Raw genomic sequence first — 25791 nt, 5'->3', positions numbered from 1 at the left:
GTGAGAGTGTTGCCAGCCCTATTTTATGGATAAGAAAACTGAGGCTCACGTTAATGACAACTTGCTAACACTCACATGACTAGTAAGTGGCGGATCCTCAAATAGAGGATGGATTTTCTGACTGTTAAGTGCAGCTGCCACTCATTACCACTTGAGGTGTATTTCAGAGGTTTTGAAATTATGACTCACTAGCTTGTTTTATTTCTTATTTCATTCCTTGAGACACCATTTAGGCAACTAGACTGAACTGGAAAATAGCAAAGGAAATTACCAACAAGGAGGGCTTAAGTTTTTCTAGAGAAGTAAAGTCAGATACAACTGTTATATTTTGCATATAGTGCAAATAGTTCCAGGTGCATGTGGATCATTCCAGTTGCCTTACATCCTCTACCTCTAGGCTGTGATTGTTTACCTGCACATAAACAAATACATCATGCAAATAGGTAGGATGGGGGGGAAGTATGATGAATAATCTGAAAATTTACATCTTGAGGAAATGAAATCTCTTATATTGGCTTCTAAAACACAGATGATCTCAAGGCCGATAGAGTACTAATTGCAATAAATGTTGAAAATACATGTCATAAAATGAGTAAAAGAATTGCAGCTCTTTCACCTGTAAGATAAGAATACAGCCATATCAAATGTGGAAAACCTCAGTTGTTGTCTGAGATAAATCTTTGTGTACATAGCAATTTTCCTCAAAAGAGTGAAGTTAAAAATAGCCAAATTTTGAGTATTTATCTCATTACCTTTAAACTCACATAGATAAGCCCATTTTTTATAAAGGCAGAAGGTAATTGCTGAGTTGAGAACTCCTGAAGAACAAGAACTCTGGCTTAGTTTTCTTTATATATTTCAGCCCCCCATGTGGCAGAAAATAGGCATCTGTAGTAAACACCTATTAAATAAATGGAGGGAACTTGGAGATTGAGTGAAGGCCAGAATTCCTATGACTTGTACATATTGTTTGACTTTGAATTTGATATTCTCTTAATTATAGAGCAGAATCTCAATGTAATATTTATTGGAAAAAATGGATACAAAAGTATTCATACAGTATGATCACAATAGTGTAAAAGTACTAACTATACAAAGAAAAATGACTGTAAAGAAATTTACTAAGTGGTGGCTGTCTGAATATTATTACTGTAGATGATATTTTTCTTTCCCTTTTCTATATTTAAATAGAAAATTACAGTAGATTATGATTTAAGAATATGGTAATTATATAACATTATATATCCTATTCTTCTATAGTAGTGTGATTAGAGGCATAAGCAAAGACCAATACTTTTTAAAAATCATTTATTTTCCCTAAAATTGAGCCTTCTTGATTATCTTATATATGCCTTTGGAGGGGAACATAAAAAAATGTTACTGGTTTGGAAATAATATTACTTGTGGAGCCAGTTTATGGTGTGAAATAAATTTATATGAGCATGAAAGTTCATTCTACCATTTGAAATTTTCTTCTTTTTACTTTTTCCCCTCAGACTTGAATGTACTTGGCATATTAGTAGAGATCTCTGAAGTCCAAAAATATTTTTTCAGTAATTCCTGTGTGCCAAGTCCTGTGTTAGACCTTGGTTGCTAAGTTGGCTATTTGGCTGTGGTGTGTGGTTTGGCACTTTCTTAGCTACAGATGCATACTAAAGATTGCCATTGTAGACTCTAGAAAATGAATGGGTAAATTTCCATATTAGATTCCTCTAAGGAAAATGTGCCAAGACCGAACCATTGATTCTATACTGTGAATCCATGCTTAGGAATAACTCAAGTCATGATGCTTGCTTTGAAAGCCCTTTATACTTATTTTAGTTATTTGAAATTGTTAAACTCCAGTTTTTGCTAAAACAGAATGAGCTTTATATGTCTTGTAAATTTGACTCAAATTTTATTTGATGTCTCACCTTAGAGAATACTTTGACACATGATGCAAGTACAGTTCTTATTTAGAAGACAATAACTTTAAAGATAATCATTTTCAACATCTTGATTTCTTTAAAACACACATGCGTGCACGCACACACACACACACACACACACAAGCATCCTAAACCTTTTTACTTTTTAAAGTTCCTGTCCAGCTGGGATCTGGCATAAAACTTGACTTAGAAGGGCTGAATTGTATCATAGGCCAAGGTGAATGCCTCATAGTAGTTCAAAATAATTTAAATTTCATTTCAGGCTCCGTTTTTTATTTTGGATGTTTGCAAAGGCAATGAAAGACTAAGTGTAGGGAGAAAGAATAAAACAGCTGTTCTGACTTAGCAGGCCATAGGTATGGTCTTTGGATTACTTTTTAGGATTTCTTTCTCAGAATAATAAGAATAGTATCTCTAATTTGTACTTTAGAGTTTCAGATTCATTTTCTCATACAAAACAAAACAAAAAACCAACTCATCAAGAAGTTCCACTTCCAGTCATGACAGTATGAGGAATTCTATAGACCTGTTCCCCACTGAAACTGGTGAAAATTATTTTTAAAAAAAACAATCTTTTAAAGTCTCTGGAAATAGTCCTAAGAGCATAGTCAATGAAGAAATACTTGTTCAAGAAAATCTACTAAAACTCAGTAAGAAAAGTGAAAGTCTATGGTATTTGAACTGAGACCTGCTCCCTCCCCCCTATTAGCTGAGTGAGATGGAAACTGTTCTCCAAACTGATGCATTCAAGAACATAGAGCTCTCTCTTTCCTCAGTTCTCAGGTGGAAGGCTATCTTCCCAGTAGGGATGTAAGATCAGCATTTCTCATCCTGCCCCAGCTACCTGTTGCTGAGACTAAATTCTAGGTGAGTGCAGTTGAGAGGTGGGGTCCCCCTCCTTGCACCCACCCCCCCCCCCACGGGACAGAGGCTCTACTGTGAATATGGCACCACGGAAAATAGAGGCGCCCCAATTGCCCTTGCCCTGACCTGTGGGATGCAGATTCTACGCTGGGAGAGGCAAGCTGAGGACAGCTGGGGCTGCTATTCCTCTGTCCCCTCATCAAGCTCTCAAGAGGTATCACCCAGAGAGAAGCATGATATTGTCTTTGCCCCCAGCATCAGAACCAGAGCTCAGAAACTGTGCCCAGAGGAATAAGCAGACCTTATAAAAGAGATCTCTGAATCTCTCTCAGAAGGAACCAACATCATTTGCAACAGAGTGTGAAGTGCATGCCTGAAGGTGCAGGTTGTGGTGAAAGGAACTGGAGGGAGATTGATAGTCATTGGAGATGCAGGCTAACCAGAAGACTGGCTAGTTTGCTAGAGAGAAAAGGGGAAAGAGGCAGCTGGGAGGAATCCTCCTGTGGTTCGAACAAATCCTAAATACTGACCTCAGGGACTATCCCTTCAAAGGAGCCCTAATAGACTGGTTCAGTTTGTGGAGCAATTTATGCCCAGGACATTGTTGAAGACAATAAATCAATCAGCTGGTAGTTAGTGGAACTTAACAGCTGGGTGTGGTCAGGGAAAGAGAGGGTCAAAGAGGAGCCAGCCAAAGCCACTGTCATTTTAGGATGACTGTGGCATAACTGAGGGTGAGCCCCCTGAGGAGCAACATCTGTAGAGAGGGAGAGGGAGAATATACTTAACTAAAATAACTCATCCAGTCACTGAGTAAATAACAATAGCAAGTCTTGGAGGGTAGATGCAGTATCTAGTGTTACTACTATATATTATATAAAATGTCCAGTTTCTAAAAAAAAATATGAGACATGTGAAGAAACCGGAAAGATGGCCTATACACTAGGGGAAAAGCAGGTGACAGAAACTGTGAGAATGACCAGATGTTGGGTTTAACAGGCAAAGACTTCAAGGTAGCCATTCTACTTATATTCAGAGAACTAAAGGAAGCCATGATTTAAAAAGTAATGCAAGGGTTGATGACAATGTCACATCAAATGAAGAATATCAGTACAAAGAGAGAAATTGTTAGAAGGAAAAAGAACCAAATGGAAATTTTGGAGTTGAAAGATATAATAAAGTACAGTAACTGAAATAAAAATTCACTAAAGGGGCTCAACATTAGGTTGAAACTGGCAGAAGAAGGAATAAACAAACTTGACGATAGATCAGTAGAGAGTATACAAGGTAAATAACAGAGAAAAAAGAATAAAGAAAAGAAAGACTCAGAAATACGGGACAACATTAATGCCAACAGATATAGATAATGGGAGTACCAGAAGGAGAGGAGAGAGAGAATGAAGGAAAAATATTGAAAGAAGTGATGGCTAAAAATTTCCCAAATTTATTGGAAAACCATCTACACATCCAGGAAGCTTAATAATTCTGAGTAGGATAAAGTCAGAGACCCACAAACAAATACATCATTAGTAAAAATGCTAAAAGCCAACGACAAGGAGAAACTCTTGAAAGCAGCAAGAGAAAAATGATTCATCATTTACAAGGGAAGCTCTACAAAACATACAGCTGACTTCTCAAAACTGTAGGCCAGTGGCAGTGGGATAACATTCATTTAGCTCAGAAAAAACCTCAACCAAAATTCTGTTACCAGCAGAGCTATCTTTTAACAGTGCAAGGAAGATAAAGACATTTCCAGATAAATAAAAAACTGAAAGAATTTGTTCCAGACCCACCTTACAAGACTACTAAAAGTTCTTTAGACTGAAAACAAGTGACCCCAAACTGTAGTTTGAATTTACATGAAGAAAGAAAAAGCACTGGTAAACGTAATTATGTAATTATTATATTATTTATTATTTATATTATTATTATATTATAGACAATATAAATGCATACATTTCTCCTTTCTTAACTGGTTTTAAAAGCATTTATATAAAACAGTATGTATATAATGTATTGTTGAGCCAGTAACATATAGAAATGTAATATATTTGCCAAATAGCACAAAGGTGGATAAGAGCAAAGCTGTATTAGACTAAGGAAGTGACTCCAGATAGTAATTCAGATCGTCAAGAACAAATCAAGAGAATCCAAAAAGATAAATAAGAAGGCTAATATAACAAAATGTATAAGTATATGCTTGTTTTCCTTTCTCCTCAGTGTCTTTAAAAGACAAAATTTATATATAAAGTAATAGTTATGATATATTGTTGGGTTTGTAACATTCATAGATAGATACAACAATAATGCCACAAAAAGAGGGGAAGGGAATAGCACGTAGAAATAATGTTTCTGTATCTTATTGGAATTAATATAAATCTGGAGCAGATTTTGAAAAGATACATATGCTAAGTAAGCCCTTGAGCAAGAACCAAGAAAACTTAGACTCTGGAAATAACTCAATTTTTAGGAAAACCACAAAATGTTGCTGAAAGAAATTAAATAAAATCTAATAAATGAGAAGACATTTCATGGAAGACTGACTTTTGTTAAAATGGCAGTACTTCCCATATTGATCTGCAGATTTAATGAATTACCTTTTAGAATTCCAAGTTGCTTCATTGTGGAAATTGACAAGACAGTTCTAAGAGTCATATGGAATTGAAAGGGATTCAGAATAGCCAGAACAATCTTGAACAAACTTGGCTCACAATTCCTGATTTCAAAATGTACTGCCAAGCAACAGTATGCAAGAGAGTGTGGTACTGGCATGAGGATTATTAAATATAAATATATGTATGTACATATAGATCAGTGAAAGACTATCAAGAGTCCAGAAATAAACCCACGTGTCTCTGGTCAACTAATTTTTGACAAGGATGCCAAGACCATTCAATTGGGGAAAGAGCAGTCATTTAACAAGTGGTGCTGTGACAGCTAGATAGTCCCATTTAAAGAATGAAGCTAAACCTTTACCTCATACCATTTACAAAAGTTAACTCAGTGGATTAGACCCAAATGTAAGAGCTAAAACCATAAAACTCTTAGAAGAAAACAGAGATAAATCTTCATGACCCAGAATTTGGCAGTGGATTCTTAGATATGACCCCAAAAGCACAAGCAACAAAAGCAAAAAATAGATAAATTGGACTTCATCAAAGTTAATTTGTGCCTCTAGGGACACTGTTAGGAAAATGAAAAGACAACCCACAGGATGGGAGACAGTATTTTCAAATCATACATCTGGTAAGAGACTTGTATCTAAACTACATAAAGAACTCAATAAAAAGACAACCCAAGTAGAAAATGGGCAAAGGATCCAAATAGACATTTTCCCAAAGATATACAATTGGCCAGTAAACACATGATCAAAATGATAACTTGACGTTATTAATCACCAGGGAAATGCAAATCAAAGCCACAGTGAGATTCCAGTTCACATTCGCTGGTATGGCTAGAATAAAAAAATCAGATAATAACAAGTGTTGTAAAGGACGTGGAGAAATAAAAAACCTCATACCTTACTGGTGAGAATATAAAATTGTGCAGCCATTTTAGAAAACAGTCTGGCAGTTTCTCAAAAGGTTAAACTCAGCAATTGTACTCATAGGTATCTACACAAAAGAAACGAAGAGATATGTCCACACAAAAACTTGTATGTGAATGTTTACAGCAACATTATTCATAATAGCCAAAAGGTAGAAACAACCCAAATGTCTATCAATTTGTGAATGGATAAACAAAACATGTTAACCATGCAATGAAGCATTATTCAGCCAAAAATAATAAAGTAATTGATAAGTGCTACAACATGGATAAACTTTGAAAACATTATGCTAAGTGAAAGAAGCCAGACAGAGGTTACATAACGCATGATTCCTTTTATATGAAATGTCTAAAGATCTGTAGACAGATCTGTAGTAACAAAGTTGATTAGTTGTTGCATAGGGGCTAGAGAGAGAGTGGAATGGGAGTTAACTTCTGACTATTGAATTTCTTTTTTGGTAAGGAAAATGTTCTAAAATGAGACAGTGATGATGATGGTTGTACATGCATGAGTATACTGAAAACCAGTGCGTTGTACACTTTTTTTTTATTAAAGATTTTATTTATTTATTTATTAGAGAGAGAAACAGTATGAGAGGGGAGAGGGTCAGAGGGAGAAGCAGGCTCCTCGATGAGCCGGGAGCCCGATGTGGGACTCGATCCCAGGACTTGGGGACCATGACCTGAGCCAAAGGCAGTTGCTTAACCAACTGAGCCACCCAGGTGCCCCAGTGAATTGTACACTTTTAACAGGGTGAACTTTATGATATGTGAATTATATCTCGATAAAGCTTGTTATTAAATACTAGTAGGTAACATACACTACCTGTCCATCATCATTCTAAGCAGTGTATGAATATTAACATGTTTAATCCTCACAACCAGGCTATAAAGTAGGTACTGTTATTTTGCTTTGCACACGAGGAAACTAAGACACACAGGAAGTTACTTGCCTAAACTAGTGATGTGCGAGGCCATGATCCTAGCCCAGGCAGTCTCTCTCCACAGCCCATGTGCTACACCATACTGCCACTCATTAATAATTGAATTGACCTGTTGTATAGCTTAGGAATTGATTCTATTCATTTTCTGATTTTAGGCTTCTAAAATTTGAAACTTGATGCAGAGCATAAACAAAGCTTTGACACTGAGCTAATTATCAGCATTGACAGGAAACAGAAGATCATGCTTTGCAGCATGACTGGATAGGATAGTACGTAGTGTCAGCTCTCCCCTTAAGCCGTGCGGTACTTGATCATAAGGAATTAGGCATACTGCAGATTTTTTTTTTTTTTTTACCAAAAGTGTTCGGTTTCTTTTTCTTAGCAGTTAGCTCTTTTCTCCCTTACAAAGTTTGATTGTGTACTAAGGAAAGGGGAGAACATGTATGTCTATCTTTGACTAATTAAAAATTCCTAGGGACCTGAAAGAGTTACTGACTGAACAGACATCTCCAGTGTTCTCAACTTCCCCATTTATAGATGGAAAATTGAGAAGTTGATTTGCCCAAGGTCGCAATTAATGAATGGAAGAGCTAAGACTCAACCCAGGTCCTCTGTCTCCTTTTCTGCCTTCAGTGCTCCTCCTCAGGGAACTCACAGTGTCGTAAGGGACCCAGAATATCTTCCAGTACTGTGATTCCTTCTAAGGTATCTTGCACCAAGGGTCATCACACTCTGAATACTTTCAGTAACAGGAAGCTCACAGCAGCCCCTCTGCTGTCAGATAGATTTAATTGTTAGAGAGCTTTTACTTAATATGAACTTTAAATCTGCTTTGGTTGATCCCCCTACTTTACCCATATCCCTCTCTGCCTCTACCTTTGTCCACTGTTCGGTTTGTCTCCCCAGCTCCTTTCTGCCACAGCATCTCTATCATTTTTTCCCCACTTATTGCCTAACACTCATATTTATCAAGAAGCTTTCTCTGGCTGAATTCTGTATAGTTTATTCCTTCAGTCTTTTAATACACAGCTTAAATTGCTATATATTGAAATACGTTTATATTCCTTATTCATTCATTTTACACATGTTCAATCCTAATATATAAACAACTTGAGTCATGCGCTTTTTAGCTCCCCAACCCAAAATAGACTTCTTGTCACTTAGAATTTATTTCTCTTGAATAATTTGCATGTACTTGAATTTTAAGTTGGGAACGTTTTGAGTTGTGTGCCTATATGGGGGCTGAGTACACAAGTGCTCAGTAATGGACACTATAGCTTCCAAGTGAACACCACAGAATCTATAAAATTAATACATAATTGCAATGTTACATTTATAACATCAGCATTTTCCTTTTTCAAGTGGCTTTGCCATTAAAAGACAAATACAGATAAAAATTTCCTAGCCATATTGTGCCTGTGTGGAGTATGCCTGTTAATGTTTGTCCATCTGGCCGTCTTTATAATGTGAGGTGCATTAGCCTCTACTCTACCTCAAGCTGAAGATTTTTAAATATATAGCCTCATTTAATATTTATAAGCCCTAGATGTTATTCCTGTTTTTAGAGATGAAGAAATGAGGCACAAGTGATTTCAAGAAATTTGCCCAAGATCACATAGCCACAAGGGCAAAGCTAGTGCTTGAAGCCAGGTGCTTTCTTCACTTCAATTGTACTGTTTCCCAAGAAGAATCATATAAGGTGAATAACATCGTAGAGAATGTTCTCTTAGATGCTATCTATATTAACTAATGACAGTAACTCTGTGATACAGATACATTTCTTACGCATGAGGATATTTAGCTTTAGATAAAATTGCTCCAGATCCAGGTTCAGAAGATAGTAGTACTAAGGACTAGAGAGAAAGTAAATAATCTGTTCTGTGCTTTTTCTGCTACATCACTAGTGTCTTCGTGTGCTTTTTTTTTTTTCAAGATTTTATTTATTTATTTATTTATTTGTCAGAGAGAGCAAATACAGGCAGCGGGAGAGGAAGAGGGAGAAGTAGGCTCCCCACCGAGCAGAGAGCCCGATGTGGGACTCAGTCCCCGGACCCTGGGATCATGACCTGAGCTGAAGGCAGACACTTAACGACTGAGCCACCCAGGCATCCCTTCATGTGTCTCTAAGGATCTCTAAATCTCACAACTGTCTCATTGGGACATCTTAACTTCCCTCTTGTCCCTCTTCTCAGCTATCTTAGTCTGCTCTGGCTGCCATTAACACAATGCCATAGACTGGATGGCTTGCTTAAACAACAGAAATTTATTTCTCACAGTTTTGGAAGCTATGGGAAGTCCACGATCAGGGTGCCAGCAATAGGTTTCACCCTGAGGCCTTTTCTCTTCCCTTGTAGGTGGCTGCCATCTCACTGTATGCTCACGTGACCTCTTTGTGCAGAGAGGGGTGGGGGGAGACTGTGAGTGAGCTAGCTCTCTAGTGTTTCTTCTTATAAAGACACTAATTCCATTGGACCAGGGCCCCTCCCTAATGACCTCACCTCACCCTAATTAGCTCCCCAAAGCCCCATCTCTAAATACCAACATATTGAGGGTTAGGGCTTCAACATAGAATTTAATGGGGACACAAACATTCAGTCCATAACATCAGCTTACCACCAGAGTGCCCCCTGACCATCTTCTGTACATACCTGGGCCATTACAGCTGAGAACCACGAATTCAGAGTAATTAGTACGAAGTGAATAGTTCAGTGTTGTGGGGTAGATGCACTGGACACAAAGCAAAGAAATTCTAAAGAGACTATATAGGAAAAGACTTTGATAAACTGAAAAAGGCAAAAAGGCAAAGGAGCTGTAGAGATCCATGGGACCATGATGTCTATTAGCCACTAAGCTATGAGATATATGTTGTGACAGTGTCCATCTTCCAGCCCTGTTAGTACACTGCATAATCAGACTACAGCTTATGCTAGGAATTTGCTGAAGATTAAATGAGATAACGACCCTTATTTGGTAAATTATAATAAGCAACAAATGATGATACTTTTGTATTTGCCAGTATATTAAAATACTAAAATATGTTTTACATAGGTAGTGAAGAAAAGGGCTTTCTGAAAAATAAAAAGACTCTTAAGTAGTAAGTGAAGCAGAGTTGGCTGGTACTGTATTTGAAGAGAAATAAAAAGTTTGACATGCCCATTTCTGTCCTCAGTCAAGAAAGGATGTGCAGCTGATTGATTTTGTGTTTCCATTTACATCTAAGTGGTCTTTCCTATCCCTTAATGAACTCTTGATGATGCAACATGTCTTTCTCAGGATTGCTAATTAGCAAAAAAAACTTGAGCCAAACTTATGTAATTGTTGTTCCTCTGCACTCTTTTCAGTCTTTTTGGCAGGATTAACATGGTATAGAACATAGCCAGAAGCATTGTCTCACTGAAAAGTGTACATGTGCAGTAAGGGAACTAGAGGTGAAATTTAGGAAGTGAGATAAAACCTTACTCACAAGGACAGTGTCCATTACATAAAAAGTGAGAATTACCATCACCTCCCATACTACAAGCAGGAAAAGAAGCATGCAAGAGTGCACAGATAAAATATTAAGCTAAATATCAAATGGACCCAGCTGCATGAGTATTCATTTAGAAAATTTCGTCTTTAGCTTTTTATAAAGAAATTCCAAATTTGACCTTCAGAATCCTTTCTCCCACTTTTATTAAGAGCACAGTTTAGAATTCTGGCAGTGAGTCAGTGATTGTTTAATATTTTTATAAAATACAAATTTTTAATAGGTCTGTCTTGTAGAACTGACAACACTGTTCCACTGTTAATTATAGTAAGCTTATTTTAGAATTTAATACCTCTCTCTCTCTCTCTTTTTCTGTTTTGTGTGAACACACATACACTCACACACTCACGTGTGCTGTACACAGAGGGCAAAAGTTTAGAACTATCAGATTTAGGTGGCTGACCTTCAACTCCAGTTACGAACTAAAATTAGATCGCTGTGGAATATATAAGCAGTGACATCCATCAGAGGAGACAGTAGGCACAACCTTGAGAGGCCAGGAAGGTATCATCCAATGGATCCTGCGTTAGCTACAAATTCCTTTCATATCTTATTTTTTAATCTTAAAAATTCGTGTGACTTTTTGTATTGTGAGTTTTAATGTATTTGTTTATTTTCATGTAGAAATTCTTCCCCACCCTGCCCCCACTAAATCTTTTAGTAAACCAGTGGTTAAAGAGGATGTACTAGGATTGTCCTGTGACTTTAAGTATCCTTGGCACTGTGCCACATCTCCCAGATGAATGTGCATAGTCTATTTTAAGAGTGGGGTCCTATCCCATCACTACAGGAGCACTGGTTGGAGCGACAGCATAAATCAAGCATGTGGTTAATGTTGTGGACATAATGGACAAAAAGTGGGTGGGTGGGAGTCCATTCTTACTAAAGAGAAAGTAGTAGACTCTAAGAATAGGTATTCACTACCATGAAAATAGATGAGCAGAAACATTAATAATAAAAAAGTGATAATAAATAGAACAATGTTTAAGGACTTAATTTGTTTATTGAAGGAGGAAAAAATCAGTCCTCAATAATTCCTTTCACAGGCCTAGTTTAACCCAGAATTGCTTTGAATGTTGGAACACCCACTTTTGCTTTATTTTCTTATACCAGTAGAATGAGTAGAGAGTAGGACTGAGAGGTAAGAATCTGAGTCCCATTTCCCATTGTAGCTTTCTGTGCTACATTAAGCAAACAATGTAGCCTCCCTCAGAGTTTTCATATCTGTAAAATAAAAGAAATATTCCCTAGTCCTGAGTATATTATGAGGTATTATTTTTTAAAAGGATTCTGTGGTCAAACGAATAAAGGAAGTATCAGTTTTTTAAAAATTAAACAGGTTTCTTTTCCATAGTACACCTGAGAATCTTTAATACTTTAGTGAGCTTTATAAGTTTCTCAGACTTATTCTCCCTGATATCCACTTTTTTATAGAACGTTTTGCACTGCTAATGTTTGCTAATATTAAATAGTCACTATAGCCCCTTCTAACTCTTAATATTCTGATTCTCTCAATTACACTCATTTTGTTTGGCTCTTCAACTGTTTTCTGGCCTGTAGTTATTGTAGGGTTACTGCCAAGTTGAACTCAGTGCCTGTGCTGTGTGTGTCCCCTGCCCCTCTATCCAGCTTGAACTGGAAAGTTACTACATTTTCCTGTTTCTTATAAATAAAACAGACATTAGCCCATGTCTTTAGCAATGTTCACTTTCTCTGTTCACTGTTGTTTCATTTTGATTTAGTTATTCAACCATTGGCCCATTTTTATTCTAAATTCATCTACAAATCTTTACCTGTATTTCCCAACTAATAGTAAAGATTTTTTTAAATCTCAGCCCATTAAATCCTTTCGGTAAGTACTGATGTTAGAGAGAAAATTACATGTCAAATCTACATATAGGCTTATTATTTCAATCAGAAAAACAAGCCTTCTTCAAGATACTGCTGTTGGCTGAGATCTTTAATTATAGGTCTTATTCTTGGAAGTGTACAATTTTAGCTCTTACTGTGTACCATTATCTCATTTACTAAAACAACACTGTAGTGTATATTATCCCCGTTTTACACAAATGAAAATGAAGCTCAGAAAAACCAAGTAACTTGCCCAGATCTCACAGGTAAAAACAATGACAAAGTGAAGACTGACTCTGGAAGTCATAAGTCATACTTTTTTTTTTTTAAGAGAGAGAGTGCTCCCATGAGCTGCCGCCGGGATGGGAGGGGTGTGGTGCAGAGGGAGAGAGAGAGAATCTTAAGCAGGCTCCACACCCAGGATGGAGCCCAGCGTTGGGCTGGATCTCACGACCCTGAGGTCTTGACCTCACAACCCTGAGGTCTTGACCTGAGCCGAAATCAAGAGTCAGACACTTAACCAACTGAGCCACCCAGGTGCCCCTAGAAGTCATATTCTTTATTACAGCTTGTAGCCTCTTAATAAATTATAGTAATACTATATATGGCGTATGCATTATAGTTATAATGTTAAATAACGTTTATTGAGTATTTATTTTATTCTAGGGCAGCACATGCACACCTGTCTCATTTAATTCCCCCAACAACCCTATGAAGTAGGTACTGTCATACCTGTTTTACAGATAAGGAAATTTAAAAAGTTGACTAATTTATTCTAAATCATACACATAAATAAGTGGTACCTAGGAATTAAGGCCAGAGCTTTAATGACCTATCTGGACATAATACTCTATATTTAACACAGAGTGCTTTGAAGATGTAGCACTTAGTATATATGCGTGTGTATATATTCAGCATATTTGACAGCATCTTTGTACCTGTGGAACAAAAGAAATAATATCAGACAAATCCTGCCCCTCCAAAGCTGATGAAAGAGGTAAGAAATTTCCAGAAATACAATTTAGGGTCAGGTGTGTGTTAAGTGCTATAAAACTGGTAGAGGTAGAAGAGGTTACTTCCTAAAGATTACAAAGACGACATTTGCCTTGATGATACAAGGCAAAGTATTGGGAAGGTCAGGGTTTAAGAAGACATTCTAAGTACAGGAAATAACATGAGAAAAGGCACATACATTCACATAGGTAGTAGAGAGTAGGTTTCTTAGCCCAGATCAAGGATATTGTGACAATAAGTAGTTGAGTATGAGTTTTGGAAAGGTGGACTTATGGGGGACTTATGATTTGACCCCCTTCTAGCTAACGAATTTAGGTGTATTTTATTTGAGGTGTCCACTGTGGGACAATTACGGAGAAATGTCTACCAAGAAATATCATTTTCTTTTTGCTGCCAGCTTTAGGAAATGGGTCCCCTATCTCCTGAATTGACTGATACCTCCATCAACCAAGTTGTCCAGGTTAGAAATCTGAGAGGCTCCTTGTCTCTTTCTTCACCCTTGACATCCAGTCATTTCGCCATTCAGTCAGTTCTACTTCCTTAAAATCTCTTTGATTTCATTTTTTTTTTAAGCTCTACGCACAGTGTGCGGCTTGAACTCAGGACCCGAAGACCAAGAGTCACATGCTGTACAAACTGAGCCAGCCAGGCACCCCTTAAAAATCTCTTAGCTTTCTATTTCTCTGCCTTAGTTCACACTACCATCATTTTTCATCTTATTAACCATTTCTGGTTCTGTTCCCTTTCTTGTGCATTCTCCATATTACCATCAGAATGATAATTTCAAAGCACAAATCTAATGTCATCCCCTTGCTTAATATCTACAATAAGTTCCCCCATTTCCCTCTGGATTAATTCCAACTCTTCATTCTCTTCATCATACAGACATGGACTAGTATATCTTCTCTTTAAAAAAAAAAAAAAAAGAAAGAAAGAAGGGCAACTGGGTGGCTCAGTCAGTTAAGTGGCTACCTTTGGCTCAGGTCATGATCCCAGGGTCCTGGGATCGAGCCCCACATCGGGCTCCTTGCTCAGTGGAGAGCCTGCTTCTCCCTCTCCCTTGCCTGCTGCTTTGCCCACTTGTGCTCTCTCTCTGTCAAATAAATAAATAAAATCTTTAAAGAAAGAAAGAAAGAAAAAATGACCTCTCTTGAGGTTATAGTCCCTCTTATTACCATCCTATTTATCTGTTTCCTTATAGTCATATGTATTGAAAGGTATGTACTTCTCTCTGCACTTTCTCATCTCCCAAATACTACGCAGAAACTGCTTTTATCAAGGTCATTGGTGATCTAGCATTGCCACATTCTTATGCTACTTGATCTTTCATCAGCATTTGAAGCAGTTGACTACTCCCTCTATAAAATACTTCCCTGTCTTGTCTTCCAGAACACCACACTCCTAAATTTCCTCTTGCTTCTAGCTGCAACTCCTAATCTCTTTCATCAGGTTCTCTTCCTTCCAGCCTCTAAGTGTTGGCATTTTTCAGGACTCTTAGTCCCTCTATTTTCTATATATTTTATTCTAGGCAATCTATTCCTATAGCTCCAAACACCTTTACTCATAGTGAAGACATAGCCCTGGTGGCTGCTTAAGGCACAACTAGGCCAACTTGGTCTAACTCTTGGTATTAGATATAGAGGGTAGTTGCTTAGTCATTGAGGTGAAATATAACTTTCGTTACTTGTGGAATGATGGTACAAGAGGTTCTGTATGAGGTATTGATGAGACATATTTCAGATGTGTGTTTTATTTAAGTTTAAAGCTAAGCTGTTGCAACAAAGGGACCCCAAGATAGAAGTGATTTAAGGAATACTGGTGTTTTATTACCTTTTCAAGTAATAGTTCTGGGGTGATCGATCAGTTCTGGTTAGGTAGGTGGTGAGTGTGCTCCATAAATTTATTCAGTTGCCCTATTTCCTTCTAAGTTGTCAAGTTATGCTTCACCATCTGAGCATGTCCTAGCGTGAACTGGGCTACCACTTCCAGGTTCTGGGCTACAGAATGGGACAAGAAAATGGAGAAGGTATGCCCACTGTCTTAGAGACCCCAACCCGAAAATGGCATGCAACATATCCACATACGTTCCATTGGCAAGAGCTCAGTCATGTGGCCATGAAGAGCAGCTGAGGAATGTGGTATAGCTAGGCAGTCATGGGCCTTGCCACAGTTCTCTTACTATATAAGAAGGGAAGAATGGATTTTGGTGGACGACCATCAGCTGTCAACACAATGCCCAGCAATTAAACTAAATCTTAGATAAGCATATTTGAGACATATTATTCCCTCATTACTCTGGGATCTGAGTTAGTTTTACTATTTTGGTTATAGAGTTGAAGAAAACTTATACAGTATAAAATGCATTCTCTGGAATAGTGCTTCTTAAATTACTTGTGGTGAAGGGCCAAGATTTTGTTTGTTTGTTTGTCTGTTAATTTTCCCCCTGATATGTGGTAGACTAGTGCTTTCATAAAATACAATAAAAATGAAACATTGAAAGAAATAATCACATCCTTTGACGGTCACAGCAAAGTTGGATTACTATATGTATTTCTAAATGCAAACTCAGTTTTTTATACCTATTTCAGTTTGTGTACCTATCTCAGCACAGTCTAGTAACAAATCATTTGTGAACTGGCACCAATCTGTAGACACTTTTGAGTGGCATTTACCTTTTGGGTTGCCAGAGTATAGTAAATTTTTCATTTTTTTGAGAGGATTATGAAGAAGTAAAACATCATAATCACCATTTATAGAGTACTTACTACATCCCAGAGTCTATTTCACAATAGCCTTATGCGATATAGGTGATATTAGTAAATAGTAAATTTACTATTATCATGATAGTAAATTATGATAAAAAGTATATTTTAAGCGAAGACTTTTTTATGTATAAAACTTTACTTTTAGTTTTTTAATATTTTTAGAAATCACCTTTTAAAACTGTATGTAAATCATGATAGATCATTTGAATGCTCATATATGCTTTGTAGCATGTTCTGCTTATCTCATGGCTAAAGCCAAAGCTGATCTTAGTTTTACAGATTCATAGTGAAAAGCTTACCACTTTGTAGCTGGAAGAAGGTTGCCTTAGAGAGTCTTCCAGTTTTAGGATATTTGCTGCCTAAGCAAACACTGCCTTAGAGAGTCTTAATGCATGGTATAGATGAAGAAAGAGGCCTAATAAAGTGTCATGCTCAAGATACAGTTAATAAATGAGAGACAGCTAATGGTACAATCATTGACTTAGAGTGGAGATCCCACTGGAGTCAGATGATCTAGATTAAGGCCTGGCTTTCTGCTGCTTAGTTAAGTGTCCTTAGGCAATAATTTAGTAAGTGTTTAGTGAGCATTTCTTAGATAGAAGGATATATATGAGAAGTTTTTTTGTAAACTGTACACCACATAAGCAAACAATATCACTGTAATTATTAAAATTATGAAACCGCCCCTTCTGATGCTAGTAAGTCTACTCCTCTTTCTGAATTCTGCTGTATATAATTTTAGAGACTTATGAGAACAGAAGTCATTTAATAATGCATCAATTTTAAATTTTTTTTTTAAGATTTCATTTTTTTTGAGAGAGAGCACAGAGGGAGAAGGAGAAGCAGACTCCCCAACTGAGCAGGGAGCCTGACATGGGGTTCAGTCCCAGGACCCTGGGATCATAGCCAAAGGTAGATGCTTAATGGACTGAGCCACCCAGGCACCCTAAAATTATTTTTATAAGTATTCTAGCATTGTGGCAAAATGCTGATAATTAAATTAAAAATTAAGAAGTCAAAACAGAATGACATACATATGATGATTGTAACTGTGTTAAAGCAATATGTATACGTTACTGATGATCAGTAGATTGACTAAAAATAAATCCTTCTGTCTACTGCATATAAAATATACTAGCTAGTGTAATTATGAGTGTTTTTCTCCTTTCTTTAATATTTGGTGCATTTTACATTTTAAAGAACATATATATAGGGGCACCTGGGTGGCTCAGTAAGTTGAGCATCTGACTCTTGGTTTCAGCTCAGGTCATGCCCTCAGGGTCATGGGATCAAGCCCTGAGTGGGCTCTGCACTCAGCAGGGAGTCTGCTTGAGATTCTCTCCCTCTGCCTCTCCCTCCTCACGCACGTGGGTGTACATGTGCACTCTCCCTCTAAAATAAATCTTTAAAAAAATAACACACACACACACACATATATATGTACGTATATGTGTGTGTATATGTGTGTGTGTGTGTGTGTTAGTATATATATATATATAAGTAATTGAAACTCTTCAGAAAAAAATAACTTTATATGAAGACCAATGTAAGTTCTGCTGCTCATATAGAAAGACTTTTTTACCCAATGGGGAAAACCATCTTACTAGTCCAGTCACAAAATAGCCTTTACTACTACTCTTTCCTTCTTAGAAAGAAGTGTCAAGACAACATTAATAGATCTCTACTAATTCTTTAGATTTGAAGAACTTAATCTAGTCCATTTATATTTTAGGTGCTAACTTCTGTGCTAGTTGCTCTACTGAGGGCTAAAAGGATTATGAAGTAGTAAAACATCATAATCACCATTTAACTTACTACATCCCAGAGTCTATTTCACAATAGCCTTATGCGATATAGGTGATATTATTCCCAGTTTACAAATGGGAAAGTGAGGCTCAAAGAAGTTAAATAGCATGTCTGAATTACACAGTAACAAAACCTGGTGTTAAACCTAGCTCTTTCTGATTCAAAAGCCACTACAGTATATATTTTCTTGTGTCTTAAGAAAAAAAAAAAGAACTTTCTGTCATTAGAGAGCTTTTAGTAGTAACAGGAAGAATGTGCTGAGCACCAAATGATTGCTACAGATTGTGGTTTGGGTATTCCTCGGAGAGGAAGAATGTTAGGGGCTGAAGTGGTTATAAAAAATTTATATCAAAAGTGAATTTTAAGGTTAGCTTTGGAGAATGGTTAAAACGTGAATAGTCGAAGAGGAAGAGGAACTGATGCAAGTAGAGGGGAGGCAGTAAGAAAGCAAAAGAGCTCAGTGTGAGATAATTTGGAAAGGAATATAGCTACAGAGGAGGGTTTGATAGGGGCATAGTATAAAAGAGAAACCTGAAAAAGCAGGTTGGAAGATCTTAAATGCTAAACTGTGGACTTTGAGATGTTACCTTATAATAATATGTAAAACCTGTACTGAACACTTGCCACATGCCAGGCACTATTCTAAGGGCTATACATGTGGACGTCATTTAACTCTTAGAGTAAATGAGGCCCAGGGAGGCCAAGTTTGCCACAGTCTCACTGTCAGAAGATGGTAGAAGAGCCAAGGTTTGAATACAAAAAATTTAAATCCAGAACCTATGCCCTTAATCACAACACTGCTCTGGTTCTAGAGTCCATGGTAAGTTGAACAAACTTCAAGCCCAGGACCACTGACCTTAAACAAGTAGTATACTTCACCCCTGGAGTAGTTTTTAATATTTAAGATAAGAAAAGTAAGGTGACCAGACAGTGACACCCCATTCCTATCCCTGCCACCCTTATACATCTTCAGGACAGTCAAGAAGTTAAGGTATTTGTGCTAATGGCTTTCAACTCTGCCTACTTTTCTATGCTTATCTGGTCCATTGCTCTCAGTTAACCCCTACCCTCTAACATCCAAGTTATGTCAGTCCATTGTTAACCATAGTTCAGTGGTTCTCAGAGTGTTGCTCCTGAATCATCAGCAGCAATTAGGAACTTGTTAAATGTCCCAATCCTGGAGCCTCACTCGAGACCTACTGAATCAGAAATTCTGGGGGTGAAGTGCAACAATGTGTTTTAACAATCCCTTTAGTGGATTATGATGCATGATGAAGTTTGAGAACCACTGCTATTGTAGACTCATGGGTTTCAGTTTAGGAACAAACTAACCTTTTTTGGCAGTAGTAGTATTAACATTGGGGAACCATTTGGGATCTTACTCTTGAATTTATGCTGTTGGATTTGCAGTCTAACTTTATAGAAATAGCCATGGCTTCCTAAGCTAGTGAGCATTTTAAAAGGGTTTTTTCTCAGACTCTTTGATTCTTCGTAATTATACTTTGTAAGCATACCTAAACTTTGCTTTATGACTTTAGTTCATTACAGAGAACCAGACCACTAAGTGAAAGTGATTAAATCAGAAAATATTTCCATTAATTTTGATGGAAAAAATTGGGTTCCATGATAACTTTAGGTACCAAAATAATTTTCAGATTAAAATATATATCAGTTGGGGATGCCTGGGTGGCTCAGTTGGTTAGCGTCTGCCTTCGGCTCAGGTCATGATCCCAAGGTCCTGGGATCGAGCCCCACGTCAGGCTCCCTGCTAGGCAGGGAGCCTGCCTCTCCCTCTCCTCCCCACTCACGCTCTCTGTCACTATTTCTGTCTCTCTCTCTCTCTCAAATAAATAAATAAAATCTTTAAAAATATATATATATGTCAGTTGAACAATGAAAACAAGTTTGTATAAATATTTTGGTGAAAGTAAATAAAAACAGTCTGTACCTAACATAGAATGTAATGACACTTCATTGTACCTGCAAAAAGAGGAAGAGAAGACAGTAGAAAGGGGAGCAGTGGGCTCATTTCGGCTGCATACTGCAGGCAAGGAGGAGCTGTGGAAAGTGTTTGAAGAGAGGCAAGCATGTTTTAGGAAGAGTAAAATCAATTGAAAAAAAATAGTTACAGCACAGAAAAATACTCTTAGAGCAAAAATAAAGGTGAAATACAAGAGTACCTTTGAAACACAGAAGTAGAGCACGCACTCAGCAGATGGAGAAAGTGTAAAGAATGCTCCTTCAGTGTTCTTGACTGGTGTACATATGCAAAACAAAATTTTTCTGATTCATCCACATGTACATGATTTATTAATTTGCTCTTTATACTATTCTCTGACTTAAAATGATTATATTGAGTGAGGCAATGAGTGTGTCTATTAAGTATCACTTTTGTATTTTAGGTATGTCTTTGATTTTTTTTTTTTTTTGAGTTGTAATTGAAAAAAAAAGGGAGGAGAGAGTCATTATCCAAAAAGTGGTTTAATTTCAAATATATGTTAAAATTATAGCAAAAAGCTACCTAACGATCATTATGTGAGGCAGATCTATAAAAAGAAATGGCATGTTTAAGAACAATTATGATTGAAAACTGCTTTAAACTAGAACCCTTGTCTTTGGTTGGAAGTATAGATGAGGTAGTTTTTAGCTATAGATTGCATGGGCTCTCTAATCTCTTCCATGTAGCCTTTGTATGTCCAAGAGTTTCAATCCGTTTGATTGATAGCCTTGCCTATTCCTATTTGTATTCATGCTTTGCTCTTTTTCTTTTTCTTTTTTTTAAAGATTTTATTTATTTATTTGAGAGAGAGAATGAGCTAGAGAGCTTTGCTCTTTTTCTTTCTCAAGTCTGAAGGTGGAGCAAGAAAGGACCCATATTGTCTGTATTTTGTATTTTATTATTTATTATATTTTATTGTTGCTGTTCTCTTTGGTTTAAAAAGGAAGGAGGTAAAGGTGTCTTTTTAATTCAATATGTAGCACTCCAAATTCACATATATGATATTTTATAATACCTTACTTATTACATGTTTCTTAACTTAAACAGCAATGTAGGTGATTTCTCTCCTGAGTGAAGTTATGTGGGAGCAAAGGTTATCTGACTCCACCCCCAGGAATATGCTACATGGGAAGTAGTACATAGAATGTGGTTTTGTTTTTGTTTTTCTTGGATGTCAAAGATCAGACATTGGAGAAAGATTTCCCTGTTTTTTTATATTTCTATAATGGGCACATTATACTTACCCCACCCCCCAAACTTGTGTTCATTTTTTTAAAAAATGCTTTAACGATGATAATAAGACATTGAATGAAAGTCCCTTCTAGTTATCAGAGATGGCAGGGATAGAGTTGACATTGTTATAAAATTTTTTCAGCTTGTCAAGGTAATTTCCTTCCCCCCTTCATCTAGAGAACATAGTATAGCTGACCCTTAAACAATGTGGAAGTTAGGGGGGTGCTAGTCCCCGGCACAGTCAAAGAATCTGCGTGCAGTTTTTGACTCCCCAAAAACTTAACTACTCATAGCCTGCTGTTGACCAGAAGCCTTACCAATAACATAGTCAGTTAACACGTATTTTATATGTTCTATATTATTGTAGTCGTAGTTTTACAATAAAGTAAGCTAGAGAAAAGTGTTACTAAAAACATCACAAGGAAGACAAAATACATTTACAGTACTATACTGTATTTATCGAAAAACATCCATGTGTAAGTGAACCCGTGCAGTTCAAACCCCTGTTGTTCAAGGGTCAACTGTACATTTAGAGTTGGCACTTCATAGCTGTACAGCTAGAATGTATTGAGAAGGTACATACAGCCTGGGATTCTTACCAAGATCATAAATGCTTGACCCACAGATAGCTTCTTTTAAGAGTTAAGGTCTGATGATAGGTAAATACAAACTTTGTAAAATCTGATGTTAGTCCTAGTTGTTGCTGTTATTTTTATAAAATGTAACAGGTACAGAAATGGTCAGCAATAGAATAGTTTATACCAGCTTGCTTCACATATAAGGTAGGAGCTTGAGAGATCCAGACCTGCAGTTTATGGACAAGAAAGCTGGACATTGAATATTGAAAGAATGATCAGTGGTTCTTAAATTTAGCAATGATAGGAGTAATTATATTTCAAAAAATGCAAGACAGATGTGTACACTTTGGATCCATCAGCTGTGATTCAGACTAATTTCCTTTATCCTGATATTATATGTAGTCTGATATTAAAAATCTCTTGAGAACAAAGCTATGTAAGACCTGACTGATTCACTCTGGCCCAGTACAGCCTCTCTGGTCTTTAATTTCCATATCTGTAAGTGGAAGAAGTGCAGCAAATGTAAGGTCTCTTTCAGTTCTAATATTCTGTGGCTTTAAAAAAAAAAAAAAAAAATCTTTTCTAGCCAGAATCTGACTGCTGTTACGTACATTGGTAGAGAAGTATTCTGTTTTAAATCATTTAAGCCAAGTAATGATTTTTGCATACTCGTTCTTGTTTTTCAGAAACTCTGTGAAGGCATATTTAAAGTCCTTGTAAAGGACATCCCAACAACATGTCAAGTGTCCTGCCTGGAAGTTCTCCGCATTCTCTCCAGAGACAAAAAGGTTTTAGTTCCTGTAACAACCAAGGAAAATATGCAGATACTGCTGCGATTAGCCAAGCTAAATGAGTCGGATGATTCTTTGGAGAAGGTGTCAGAGTTCCCAGTTATTGTGGAGTCATTAAAATGTCTGTGTAACATAGTGTTCAACAGTCAGATGGCACAGCAGCTCAGCCTGGAACTTAACCTTGCTGCAAAGCTCTGTAACCTCCTGAGAAAGTGCAAGGACCGAAAGTTTATCAATGACATTAAGTGCTTTGACTTGCGCTTGCTCTTCCTCCTGTCACTTTTGCACACTGACATCAGGTCACAATTGCGCTATGAGCTCCAGGGACTACCGCTGCTAACCCAGATCTTGGAAAGTGCCTTTAGCATCAAGTGGACCGATGAATATGAATCGGCCATAGACCATAATGGACCTCCTCTCTCACCTCAGGAGACAGACTGTGCCATTGAGGCCCTCAAAGCTCTCTTCAATGTGACGGTAGACAGTTGGAAGGTGCATAAAGAGGTAAGGTTGAGAAGGATATTCTTATCTACCTATAATTTAATTGGTCTGGGGCCTCCCTAGAGCTGCCTGCAAGGGAGGAATGCTTGCTTTCCATTTGTGTAACACCAGAAAAATAGGATGAAGTTGGACTGTTTCATTATTTTTGTTTTTTATAGATTTTTAAATTTTTAATTCCAATTAGTTAACTATGGATTATTATTTTGTAAGGTGCCAAATATAGTTCCTTTTCCCAGTTATACTATCACCTGCCTTTTTTTTTTCAAGTGCTTCTTTCAGGAACAAGGTTTAAATGATAAGATTTGAAGGGAAATAAAACAATATTGTTCATAAAGTTATAGGCATATACAATGACTGCCATCTTAAAGAAAAGATAAGATAGGCCAGTTAAAATTGATCGATCAGAATTGATGTCTGCTCAGAAGAGCAAAAGATGCTATGTGTATCCCCTATCATCCCTAGGGTGTTATAGTATTAGATAACTATCAGAAATGTAGGACCACAACTGGATATCCATGCTTGTATACAGTCCTAGAAAATAAATACAATTATACCACAGTGTGGGAAAGGTTTTTTTCTGGACTACTATCCTTTCCTGTGGCTTAGACCTTACAGCAGCCCAAAGTGAGGCAGATTTGATAGTTTATATCTAAGTACCCACAAGAACAATATGCTAAACAAGAAACTTAGTTTAAGGAAGGCAACAGTTGTAAGCAAAGTGGACATAAACTTTTTTCCTTGTTTCTAGAATCTTAACATTTCACATTTGTGCTTTTTCTTTAACCTTAAATGATGAGTGAAATTGAGCCCCTGCCTTTAAAAAAAAAAAGAAAAGAAAGAAAGAAAGAAACAAAGTATTTTGGTGCCAGGGTAAATTATCTTTTCTGACAGCTGACTTGAGGACTTAGGCTAACATTTTGCTGTGTCCATTTGAAGCAGTGCTCACCATGAATACAGATCTGTTTTTGCCAACAGCCTACTTTGAGAGGATTATCTCAGTGCAGTGCTATAGTGGGAGTATGCAGGCATCTGAGTTTTAAAGTGCAAATAGGTCGATATTTTGAAACCAAATATTTGAAGATCAGTCCTAACAGCTGTTTTAGATGACTGTAGTATGGTCAGTTTTTCCTGAGACTTGGCAGGAAAAGATGTGGAAAGCCCACATGCTCCATTTATGCTTTGAAACCAAATATTTGGAAGTATTTAAAATATTATGTCTCTATGCTTATTTGGTACCTTCTATGGTTATTTTTCTTACACTGTTTGTTTTGGTGTTTTTAAGTTCTCCATTTAGTTGCAAGAGCTCTTCTGAGACTGTTGGTTTGCCATTGTTGGAGCCCCTGTTATTTAAATTGTGCCCAAAATAGTAGTTCACACTGTTCACATTCCTGACCAGAAAGGTTTATTATAATTCAATGGCTGCACATCAGTATATGTATGGAATGACATGTAATATATATCAGTAAATTGAGATTAGCCTTCATTAGTGTAATAGTGGGGCTGGAAGAAGCCTTAGGAGATGTTGAAGCAGCAATTACTCATTCTGGATTATAGAAAGTTTATTCTCCAAAAGATACATGAGAAAGGATCAGAAGTCCCGAAGCAGGCATCTCTGCAGACCTAGGGCTTCTTGTAAGTTGTGGATCAGTAGATAAAGCCATTATAAAATGTGCCCAATTATTGTGACTCTGGGCTATTACTGAAGTTATCAGAAATTTAAACAGTATTGAAAACAGGATCTTGCCAACCCATTTAGGCAAGAGTGTGGGAAAGGTTTTGTTGTTTTTTTGTTGTTGTTGTTTTGTTTTTTTTTTAAACCAATTGAGTCTCCGTGAGTCTCCAAATTCAAATTTTAGCAAACATTTGGTCATTCAGTCAGTCAATAAATATTTATAGCCAATTGCTAGGTATTATGCCGGCATTGTGTAATATGTTGGCAAATAATAGGCATAGTCTCTGCCTTCAGTTTTGTTGGTGAGACAGGTAATAAATAAGTAAACAAATATATAATTCAAATTTTGTTAAGTGCTAGGAGAGAAACAGTGCAATGATTGAGAATACTTAGCATAGTCAGGGAAGGTGTCTCCAAGATAGGATGACTGAGAATGATGGAACTGTTTGACAATTGGGGAGATGAACGTTTCTCAGAAATTGAACAGCATGTGAAAAGGCCCAGAAATCAGAGCATAGGGAGGTACCCACAACTTAGCATAAGGAAAATCTGTAATAAGGATGCAGAGAAACTTGCCAGTAAGAGCCCATTTACTTGGATTTTAATAACGCCTCGATTGTCAGATGAATGGCATCTCTCTCCAATTAAGCAAGCACCTGAAGAATTGTTAATACTTTAAAATACCAACTGAAATAAAGGGATATTGAAAACTTATTGTACAGAAGAATCCAACTTTAAAATTTAACTTTAAAAATAACTATATTATTTTCCTT

The 25791-nt window shown here is 36.9% G+C and overlaps 1 protein-coding gene across 5 annotated transcripts in view; it reads left to right on the top strand.

The window, feature by feature from the left end:
* Positions 1-25791, top strand: part of RIC8B (RIC8 guanine nucleotide exchange factor B) — a 98464-nt gene that overhangs the window by 12473 nt on the left and 60200 nt on the right. For all 5 annotated transcript variants that reach the window (XM_044915829.1, XM_021687601.1, XM_044915830.1 and 2 more), the window contains one exon: positions 22741-23349. In XM_044915829.1, coding sequence (XP_044771764.1) covers positions 22741-23349 — 609 coding nt within the window. The remainder of the gene's footprint in view (positions 1-22740; positions 23350-25791) is intronic.

The sequence above is a fragment of the Neomonachus schauinslandi genome, chromosome 5, assembly GCF_002201575.2.
Source record: "Neomonachus schauinslandi chromosome 5, ASM220157v2, whole genome shotgun sequence".
Lineage (NCBI taxonomy): Eukaryota > Metazoa > Chordata > Mammalia > Carnivora > Phocidae > Neomonachus > Neomonachus schauinslandi.
Note: the sequence above shows the minus strand (reverse complement) of the source record. Positions and strands in the feature narration are given on the sequence as shown.